Source organism: Gossypium arboreum, chromosome 3 (assembly GCF_025698485.1).
Source record: "Gossypium arboreum isolate Shixiya-1 chromosome 3, ASM2569848v2, whole genome shotgun sequence".
Classification (NCBI taxonomy): domain Eukaryota; kingdom Viridiplantae; phylum Streptophyta; class Magnoliopsida; order Malvales; family Malvaceae; genus Gossypium; species Gossypium arboreum.
The window spans coordinates 3,316,976-3,327,659 of NC_069072.1; the positions used below are offsets into that span (position 1 = coordinate 3,316,976).

The window sequence follows — 10,684 nt, forward strand, 5'->3', positions numbered from 1 at the left end:
GATTCGGGACTAAATTGGAAACATTTGAAACATTGAGGAAAAAGTTAGAAAAATTAGGTTGTAGGGGTCACATGGCCGTGTAACAACCAAAGTAAGGACACATGGCCATGTCCCAGCCCGTGTAACTCTCTGACTTGGGTAGCACGGCCAAGCTACACACCCGTGTGCAAGGCAATGTAACTGCCTGACTTGCAACCTTTAAAACCTACAGGGCTCACATGTCCGTGTGTCAGGTCACGCGAATTGCAAGACGAAAGGTCTAGCCTCGTGACACTAGTTGTGGCTTGGCAAACTAATATCCATGCATGTCATGTAGAATTGGAATTAAGGACAGAATGATTGAGAATATTATCAAGAAGAATCCCATATAAGTTCATTGGGAACAAAAATCAATCCTAGACGATATTTATTTCCTAAACAAATTGATAGAGGTTGTTTGAAGGTATGATGATCGTGATGCTACTCTTAGATGGACAGTAAGTAAAGCTAAGGAGAGATTAAAAGCTTTGTAATTCTTTATTTATGTTTTCTTGATTTTTGTTTCTTGTGCTTTGATTCAATATAAAAAAGAGAGAGGAGAGAAAGATGGAAGTAGGAAGAAAGAAAAGAAAAGAAAAACAAAGTAAGAAAATATTTAGCCCCTTTTTAAGTTTTAAAAAAATTAACCATATGTCAAGACATAATTGGTTGAGAATTACTACATCTGACAAAAAAATATTTTAAATACCTAAGTCAAAAAGGTGTTATAATTCAAGGACTAATTTTGCATTTAAGCCAAAACAATAAAAAGAAAAGTGGAGATCTAGGGTTTTGGACGACTACCCCAAGTTCACACTATAAAAAACAACATAACCCTCAACAACTCTCCAACCAAAGCCGAAACTGTGAAAACATGAGTCCAGTTTCTTTCTCCATTTTTTTTTTATCTTCATTCATTAGCTTCGTTTTTTTCTGCAGAAAATCTTCATGTTTTTGGTTCTTTTTAGTTGAATAATAGGAGATGGCCTTCATAATCCCAAATGAGCTAAAGATAAAAAGGTGCTTATTTGATTCATGGGAGGCCAAAATCAAATACCAAAATCTGGGGGTTTCGCTGATGGCGCCTTTTCTTTAATTTTTAATCGAAGGTGTTTATTAGTAACCTCTTCAGACATTATCCTTGTTCTTCCAAAATTTTAGACTTCTTAATGTTGATAATTAGTATTTAAAAACATTTCCTTTTTGGGGTTACCAGTATGGTTTTTGGCCAGCTTTAATTTTTATCTTATGAATGCTCTGTTGATTTTCTGGGTTTTTCATAAACTGGGAAATGCATTTGGTTGCTTAAAAGATCTATTTTTGCTTCAGATTCAGCAGAAAAGAAAACAAAAATGGATAAAATCCATGCTTCAGTGGCTTGCTGTAAATACAAAATTTAGCAGTAAGTGGTTTATAACTGAAATAATGGCAATCTTTCAACAAATAAGGCAAATCAAAAGCTGTAAAATGGGAAAACCAAGCCATAAATATGGACGTGACTGTTAATCTATGGACAAAGTGGTATCTATTAAGGACAAGTTTGAATGAAAAAACAAACATGGTGTTCTTTGTTTGAACAGCCTAATTGTTACGAGGAGTGGCAAACCTTCTGACAATTCCAGCCATGTATCTCCCTTGATGCTCAGCAAGTGCTAGCTCTGTTTCACTTGGTTCCCTTGTGCCGTCACCGGAATAAACACCGGCACCGTATGGGGATCCTCCTCTGATTGAATCCATTTTGAACATTCCAGAACCAAAAGTGTAGCCAATAGGAACATAAACCATCCCATGGTGAGCTAACTGTGTGATGGCAGTCCACCTGAATTGCAGAAAAATATATTGTTTTAAGGGCATTTTCATTACATATAACATCAGATCAACTCGAAGGATATACTCACGCGGTCGTCTCCTGGCCGCCGCCTTGTGTCCCGGTGCTCACAAAGAAACCAGCGGGCACACCTGCAAGCCTCTGTTGCTCCCACAAGTGTGCCGTAGAATCGAAAAAAGCCTTCATCTGTGACGCCATGGAACCGAACCTCGTCGGAAAACCGAACAACAACCCATCAGCCTCCACCAAATCATCAACCGATACAAAAGGCAACTCATCTTCCTTCTGTGGCACCCTCATCTGTTCCAATACATCCATCGGTAGTGTCTCCGGAACCCTATACAAAAACCCTTCAACCCCATCAATGGAATCGACTCCTTTCTTCATCCTTTTAGCTAAACATTCCACATGACCATACATGGAGTAAAATACTATGAACACCTTGAGTTTCTTCGATTCTTCTTGAAATAAACTGTTCTCAATTTGGTTCTGAACAGGAGCATCCCTAACAGGGTCTGCAAGATCTTGATCTGATGCTTCTATGGCTGATCTTTTCTTGCTGAAAATACAACCACCTCCTTTACCCATTAAAGCTCAAAAGAAACCTGTTTAAGCTTATAAGAATATACCCTGTAACAGACAACAAGAAAGAAAGAAGATGAAAGGGGGGAAATTGAATGTCAGGTAATGTATTGGGATTAGGGAAATGGAGTTGACCGCTTTGTTTGAGCTGTTCTTTGGTCTGGACTTTGTAGACTGAGCTGGCCGATATTCGCTGGCATAACAATGATTGTATTAGCTTTGAAAATCAATGGTCTTCCACAATTGGCAACTGTAACATGTTTTCTCCTTTAAATATTTGTAAAATTAACATGATCCAATACCATTTTTTCCCTTCTTTCTTTTATAGAATTCATCGTTGATTTTAAGGGTGAAGTTAAATGACATGAAAAGGGTGTGGCACTATGATTTTACAGTTTATAAGTAATATTTTTTGAGGTTATATTATTTTTCATCTACAGCTAGCACGTATAACGTGTTCAACTAAAAACTAGCAAAAAAAAAAAAAAAATATTAGAACATGAAGGACAATTCAATGCACCTACAAAACAATTGGAACAAATTCAGTGGTTCTGCTGTTAAACAATACAAGTTTGCATATCAGTGTCTGAAAACACCTAAATTCAGACAGAGATTACATTGAACACCAGCAAACAAGCAACTCCACCAATCAAAGGCTTATATATATATATATATATATATATATATATATATTTGTTTTGAGGATTTCTTGTGTTTCCCAGCTTACTTGTGTCAGAATTATGAACGTTTCATAGACCCATTAATTCTTATCTAAACTCAAAAAATAGATATGATCGAATTGATTTTAATCCGAAAATGATCCAAACTCAAAATAATCTATTGCTTGGAAACTATCATCCAAGGTACCTTTCAATATAGTTACAACAGTGAAGTACTTATACAGTATATCATTACTTCCAAGTCCAAAACAGGGTAAAAATCTTTGAAGAGGAAAGAAATGTACAAAAGCAAAATATATTGAAAGGTGAAATGAATCAGGTAAAGCTTGTATGGACAGGTATGAACTTTGAAGTGCTTCAAAAAAAAAAAAAAAACCTTTGCAATGTAGCACAATGGCAGAGGAAGAAAACAAAAATCCAAAATCAGTAAAGAAGAAATCTTTATAGCAAAAGTAAACTATGGGGTTATTTTTACCTTTGTATAAATGGAAGTATATCTGTCATAAGATTCTTCTTTTGCATCCAGTGATGAGTGTTGATGGAAACAGGTGAAGGGATCATTGTTGTGATCCCAAAGCAATATACATTGACAACATTAACTAAATAATGTGCTTCAAATTCATAAACTAAAAATAATTGATGAAGAAAATGCACAGCTTTGCTAAGCTTCAACACAATGAACTTTGAACTAAAGGGTATGATGTAAAGTATAACTTAGCATAAAATAAATATTAAGAAAAAAATAACAAAAGAAAGTAGAGAGATGAGTTGGTGGCATTTCCTCGTTCATGGTGACGAAGCTGACAGAGACAAGGGGTGAATAAATGCTAAACGACGTCGCTTACAGCACTTAACTTGAAGTGATCATGGCTTAGGAAGGAATCTATTTTTTATTGGCACAATAATTAAGAATTCTATCAATTTGGTCATAATTATAAAAATTCAATAAATTAACCTCTAATTTTACATATTTTATAAATTTGATGTTGGTTATAAAAATTAAATTTAAAAATAGACTATTTTAAAAAAAATTTCCGATAAAAGTAAAAATTAGAAAAAATTTAAGAATTTAAAGGATAATTTCAACAAAAAAGTGGCTAATCTACAAAATTTAATGGCAAAATACCTAGCTATACATATATATATATATATATATATTAGTTGAGTTAAATGGCTTGAATAGGAAGTGGGATTTATGAGAAGGTAATAATTAGATAGTTTACTTGATTCACTCAGATACAGAATAAAAACTGGTAAATAAAAAAGATTCAGTACCCACTATACAGGAGCAAATAATATAAGGCCAGATATATTCATATTGAATATAACGTGTGGTTAAGGTATCAAAGACAAGACAATAGAGAGTTTTAGTTTGACTTTAGCAGATATCGGATGAAACAAGGCAAAAGCCTAAGCGTGTGTGTAATAAATATTCAGATACCAGAAGGAAATATAAAGAAGAAAATTAATATCAAAGTATGAGCCAAAAGTGTCCTCCCTTTGAGTTTTCAGGCAAGTATTATGATGTCCAAGAAGGTATAGGGTGTGTAAGGCAAAACAGTTTCTTTGAAGGCAAAGCAGTGCTGAATCAAGGCCTTGGCTATTCTGTGATTCTTGGGTTTGGTGCTTTTTTTGCTTTTTTCACTTCCTTTTTGGTAAAAATTCAATTTGATCCAACAGTCTTTCTTGGATGTTAATACTGGATGGTTCGTGTGTGTGTTTAGATGTTGAATTTGATTTTTTTTGTAATCAGGTGTGGTTAGAGAAGCGATATGTTGGTTCACGCCACACGTCCGAATGGTTCAATACGGCCGGCCGGAATGTCAAAACGGGGCTTATCGCGAGCGTGATCGTATCGCAGGTAAGCTATCAAATACCATCCATCATATCTGCAAATTGATACAATTTTCGTTTTTCTGATATGCTTGTAATGTGTCTCTAGTGGACATGGGCTGCTACCATTTTGCAAAGTTCCAATGTTGCTTGGCAGTATGGAATTAGTGGACCTTTTTGGTATGCTAGTGGTGCTACAATCCAGGCAAGTTCCATACTTGTTGCTGCTATGAACAATCATTAACTTGCCTATACAGTAATACTATTTCCTATTCTAATCAACAGGTACTATTATTCGGTGTTATGGCTATCGAGATCAAACGGAAGGCTCCCCATGCTCATACGGTTTGCGAGATCGTGAAGGCTCGGTAAGCACTATCGGTTATCACACCAATACAAAACGAAATTGTTTCGTATTTAAACTCTCATCTCCCTCTTTCAACATACCTCAGCTGGGGAAAAGCTGCACATATCGTCTTCCTTACTTTCTGCCTTATGACAAATATCATCGTGACGGCGATGTTGCTACTTGGTGGTTCTGCCGTGGTGAACGCGCTTACGGGGGTGAACATATATGCTGCTAGCTTCTTAATACCACTTGGGGTAATTGTTTATACATTAGCAGGAGGGCTTAAAGCTACCTTCTTGGCTAGCTACATACACTCGGTCATTGGTATGCATGCTCTCATAGTCCCATCTAATTTCATTAACATTCGTTTAGGCATATACCTATACATGTGTTAAAATTTGACCCTTTGTTAATGTTTTTCAATCCATTCCAGTGCATGTGGCTTTAGTTATCTTCGTATACCTAGTTTATACAGCTAGTGACAAGCTTGGTAGCCCCAGCATCATACACCACTATGTTCAGGAAGTTGCTAGCAAGTTAAGAACATGTAAGGAGCCAATTTCCCACAATGGACAATCTTGTGGTCCTATTGCTGGGAACTACAAAGGTTCTTATCTCACAATCATGAGTTCTGGGGGTCTTGTTTTTGGGATTATAAACATTGTGGGCAATTTTGGCACTGTTTTTGTTGACAATGTAAGCTTCACCAACGATTAAACTAATTTTCAATTACATTTAGTGATATGGTGGCTGACGTTAAGTTTTTAGGGATATTGGGTGAGTGCCATTGCCGCACGACCTTCATCAACTCATAAAGGGTATTTGTTGGGAGGGCTTGTATGGTTTGCTGTGCCATTCTCTTTGGCAACATCATTGGGTCTTGGAGCCCTTGCCCTTGATCTACCACTAACAGCTGACGAGGCAAGCCGTGGACTGGTTCCTCCAGCTACTGCCATAGCTTTGATGGGAAAAGGAGGATCCGTACTTCTCCTTACCATGCTATTTATGTAAGTTGCATTCTGCTTCTCTCACTACCTTTATATCCGTCGCGCCGTTTGTCATAATTCAGAATTGTTAGCATAGACAAGTCTCTCAAAGTTTTGTCAACAGCACGTAACTCTCAAACCCAAAATCTCATGCACAAAAGAATGCACGTGTTTAAGAGACATGTAAATACCTAAATACAATAATTTTGTATGACAATATTGTCCGGTGTATCAGGTTTACTGGGATAAACCTCAATATACCATTCTCTTGTTTTTTTGTTTTAACGCGGGCAGGGCTGTTACATCGGCTGGTTCTTCCGAGCTAATTGCTGTTTCCTCGTTATGCACATATGATATCTACCGTACCTATATAAACCCAGATGCCAGTGGGGAGAGAATCCTGAGTGTTTCAAGGGCTGTTGTGCTAGGCTTTGGATGTTTCATGGGATTGTTTGCTGTAATATTAAACAAGGCTGGAGTTTCATTGGGTTGGATGTATCTTGCCATGGGAGTGCTTATTGGCTCAGCAGTTCTCCCAATTGCATTTATGCTTCTTTGGAGGAAAGCAAATGCTGTTGGGGCCATTGTAGGGACGATTACCGGTTGCATTTTGGGAATTGTCACTTGGTTGTCGGTGGCAAGCATTGAATATGGCAGAGTAAACCTCGACACAACCGGTCGAAATGCACCGATGCTTGCCGGAAACCTGGTTTCCATACTTACAGGTGGAGCCATTCATGCACTGTGCAGTCTTTTATGGCCTCAAAACTATACCTGGGACACCACAAGGCAGATAACAATGGTGGAGAAGGAAGAGAGTGATTTGAATGAAGATGAGTTGAAAGAGGAAAAACTAAAAACAGCCAAATCATGGATAGTGAAATGGGGTGTTGGTTTTACAGTTGTCATCGTTATGCTGTGGCCTCTACTCACTATTCCTGCAGGTAAATTATATTTGCAGCAGAGATAGAATCTAACCCATTGCAGCTAATGCTTTTTCTTAACACAAAATTCGAATGCAGGGGAGTTTAGTGTTGGCTATTTCACATTCTGGGCGGTCATTGCTATAGCATGGGGCAGTATCGGATCAGCAGTTATTATTGGTTTACCATTAATTGAAAGCTGGGAAACCATAAAAAATGTTTGCAGTGGCATGTTTACAAATGATAGACTAATGGAAAAGGTTGAGGAGATGAATTTCAAGCTGAATAGTATTATGTTGGCAATTCCAGAAGCAGAGAAAGCATATTTGGTGGAGAAAGAAAACAAGAAGAAGTAGAAGGCATTGGAGCAATAAATACAGCAATTTATTTTCTCGAAAGGGACGCCTATCCTGTATAGCCTGAACCTTAAATTTCTAAAAAACAAGAGAAATATTAATGCAAACAAATCTTAACCTTATTGTGACAGTATCAATCTTCAGTTTCAGATTGCCTATCAGAATCTGCTTCGCTTGGGCCTTCAATGGAACAATTTGACTGTCTTTGCACAGGCTGAATATAATCGCAACCAATCTGGTTCACTGGCAACATAAAGAAAATGTGAGACCAAAGGATGCTTTTACCCTTATTGCTCTGTTTCTCTTTTCAGAGTCCATCAAATTTATCACGAGAAGGAATTATTAGTAGTTGATTGAGAAAATCAAAATAACGAGTTGAATTGACAGAAACACTTACAGGATGGTACTTTAAACGTATTTAGGATGAAGTTTAGTACTACTCAATAAAATTAATTAAAATCCAAGTCTGTACCTGATGCCATGAGTTTCATAAAAAGCAGCCTTGCAAACTTGATTTCCGTTTGGTGTGCACTGATGATTTTGACCTGCAATTCCATTAATCTATCAGAACTCTAAGATTTTGCAATTACTCGTTTAAATTAAAGTCTAAATAGAGACCATCTAATTCAGCACTTGGCAGCAAAATCAGCCTTGAATTAACAGATTCCTTGCTTCTCTTAGGAAATAAGAATGAAAGTTGACAGGAACGGTTCAATTAAAGAATGAGAGAAAAGAGGGTGGAACCAGGGGCTCAAGAGTGGAAATAATTTACATAAGCCACAGGATACAAGTTCCTTTTTGATGAGCACTCTGAAACTAGAAAGTCATAACCTTCCATGGTAAAATTGTAGATCTTACCATTTCATTGTAAATGCACCCCAATATTTTATCAAGCCTAGATTGGTGCTTCAGTAGAAATTGACGGAGATGGCTCATATACAAATGTTCAGCTCCCTGTTAGAAAGCAATTAGTTAAGAAAAGCACCTTGCTCACTGTATAATTTCAATTTATCGGTTGCATATAGAAAGAACAAAATTAAGAATATTCAAATCATGCTGACTAATTAAGATGTATCCTGATAAAGGATACACTTGAAAACAATGCATGCAAGATCTAGTAACAAGATATCCTATCTTTGAAAATAGAAGCAAAATTTTAGCTTACATTGGCAGATGGAAGTTGAAGCCAAACTAGAAAAGCAAACTTTGCATAGTAGTAGAAAGGAAACCTGGTGAGTAAAAAAAAATGAGCTTCCTTATGTTGGAGCAACACTTAAAAGAAAATGCCCCAAACCTAGAAAAATGATGAAACAATATCGAAATAAATAAGCAAATATTTTCATTCTTTTTTTAAAAAATCCTTAATAATTCAGCTCCAATGTATGGGAATCTATAAAATGAAAATCAAGATAATATGTATTTCACTGCAAATCATCAATAAGTTTAATCAACCACACATGCAAGAAATGCACCTTATGAAATGTGAAACGATTCTATGAATCAAAAGACATAGCACCACTAAAACAAAATCCACATGCAAAATTTAGGTTTAGGAAAAGGTACCAGGACAAGAGTTTGTCCGAGAACGCTTCAGCAACACTAAAAGATCCATAAACTGCAAGCAAAAATTAGAACTTATATGACGTAAAAACAAAGGTGAATAATGCTATTGCAACAATTTATTTTGATTATACATCACATGCAGCAGCTATATGCAAGCCATTTTCAAGCCACTTAACCAATCAATTTCAGATCACATTGCTTTACACAAATAAACAGATTAAAACTCAAAAGGTCACGTCAATAGGATGTTTACAAAATCAGTTTTGCACTGCGTTTATGCAAATCTGATATGGCTGTTGCATTTTTGTACTTTATTACGCTTGTTGTTTCCAAATTAACTTTCCCATTAAAAACAAATTCCTTGTAATTTTTCAACTTAAGAATATATTTATGATTTATGAAGAGTCAATAGTCACAATGAGCTATCAATGGGAAGATCTGTTGTAGAATTTGAATTACATTAAACAAGAGATAAAGAGAGTCAAATTCCAAGTAGCGGTAAGCCAAAGCAAAAGTTGCAACAGAAATGATAACCTGTCCAATAAAGAAGCCATTTTCGCTGCTCGTTTTGATCGTTGCTTTCAATTGCTTTAAACGTTGAGTAAACAGGTAAAACAGTCCCCACTGTACAACTGTTAAACCCAACGTAATCAAAGGTGACAAGATTGACAAGTTTCTACAAAATGATTCATTCAGCTAAGAACTTACCAAGCCGTCCGAACAACAATGTGGGAACTAATTGGAGAAAAAAGCAACCTTAATCCCACCTAAACACATTCAAAACCCCATAGTTATTGAGTATTCAGTTGACATAAAGCAAACCCTAATTGTTCTAAAGAAAATATTTTTTTAAGTTAAACCAAACAGCCACTACTATCCATTCTTCAAAGCAGAAAATGAATAAATTAAACCCTAAATTAATTGAGAAACTACAATTCAAACGAACAACGTTGATATTTCAATCCATAATACCAAATAATATCACGATTACACAAAAAAAAATTGGGAGAAAGAAAGAACTAGGATACCTCGCTCGTTAGATCCATGAATTTCGGAATTTGCAGATAGAACTGGAACTAAAGCCGTAATCGCCTACAGGAAGCAGAGGATTAGAACAGTTGGGGACGAAGAGAGAGAGTAGCATTTGAAGGGAATTTTGGCAGTTGCTGTGCGCTAATGAAAGTCGTAAATATATATTTATATATTTTGAATTACAAGAGGAGGACAAGTAAAGAGGTGCGGATAAAGAGGGGATGTGAATAGTGTAACTTAAATCTAGATCATACTTGAACTGCTGAACACTTCACTATTCTATTAGGCCTAACAGACAGATTCTTAAAAGTCCTAAATATTAGTGACAAATGGAAACCTGAAGTTCACTATTAAGTACACAAATCACTTAGTAGACCTATTAATGGGTTAGGTTATGAGTCTCAGGTTTAATCATTTAGAATTATTTATATTATGTTAATTTTATATATTATACAATTTAAATCATATTAAAAAATAAATTTATATTAAATAATAATACTCTAATATAAATATTAAAATAATGTTAAAATAATT

The 10,684-nt window shown here is 35.9% G+C and overlaps 3 protein-coding genes and 1 non-coding gene across 5 annotated transcripts; 2 read left to right on the forward strand and 2 right to left on the reverse strand.

Annotated features, from left to right (window-relative positions):
* Positions 1-1,012: 1,012 nt before the first annotated feature.
* On the forward strand, positions 1,013-1,156 carry LOC128290911 (small nucleolar RNA snoR83). Its single transcript, XR_008280689.1, has one exon. It is a non-coding gene; the product is annotated as a small nucleolar RNA snoR83 (small nucleolar RNA).
* A 257-nt stretch (positions 1,157-1,413) lies between these two features.
* On the reverse strand, positions 1,414-2,829 carry LOC108475517 (probable NAD(P)H dehydrogenase (quinone) FQR1-like 2). The gene is made up of 3 exons (XM_017777488.2): positions 2,564-2,829; positions 1,917-2,476; positions 1,414-1,837 (listed from the first exon to the last, which is right to left on the reverse strand). Exons 2-3 carry the CDS (start codon positions 2,432-2,434, stop codon positions 1,600-1,602), a joined length of 756 nt encoding a protein of 251 aa, XP_017632977.1. The 5' UTR covers positions 2,435-2,476; positions 2,564-2,829; the 3' UTR covers positions 1,414-1,599.
* A 1,588-nt stretch (positions 2,830-4,417) lies between these two features.
* On the forward strand, positions 4,418-7,692 carry LOC108474578 (urea-proton symporter DUR3). Of its 2 annotated transcripts, XM_053025412.1 has the most exons (9): positions 4,418-4,763; positions 4,862-4,969; positions 5,051-5,146; positions 5,227-5,309; positions 5,394-5,614; positions 5,724-5,986; positions 6,059-6,297; positions 6,571-7,220; positions 7,299-7,692. In XM_053025412.1, exons 1-9 carry the CDS (start codon positions 4,587-4,589, stop codon positions 7,553-7,555), a joined length of 2,094 nt encoding a protein of 697 aa, XP_052881372.1. In that variant the 5' UTR covers positions 4,418-4,586; the 3' UTR covers positions 7,556-7,692. The 2 variants fall into 2 exon arrangements, with proteins under 2 accessions (XP_052881372.1, XP_017632036.2); XM_017776547.2 differs by lacking the exon at positions 5,051-5,146.
* On the reverse strand, positions 7,461-10,464 carry LOC108474579 (HVA22-like protein k). The gene is made up of 8 exons (XM_017776548.2): positions 10,147-10,464; positions 9,827-9,885; positions 9,653-9,750; positions 9,119-9,170; positions 8,721-8,784; positions 8,414-8,509; positions 8,028-8,100; positions 7,461-7,798 (listed from the first exon to the last, which is right to left on the reverse strand). The coding sequence occupies exons 1-8, from the start codon at positions 10,162-10,164 to the stop codon at positions 7,689-7,691; spliced, it is 570 nt and encodes a 189-aa protein (XP_017632037.1). The 5' UTR covers positions 10,165-10,464; the 3' UTR covers positions 7,461-7,688.
* Positions 10,465-10,684: the final 220 nt, after the last annotated feature.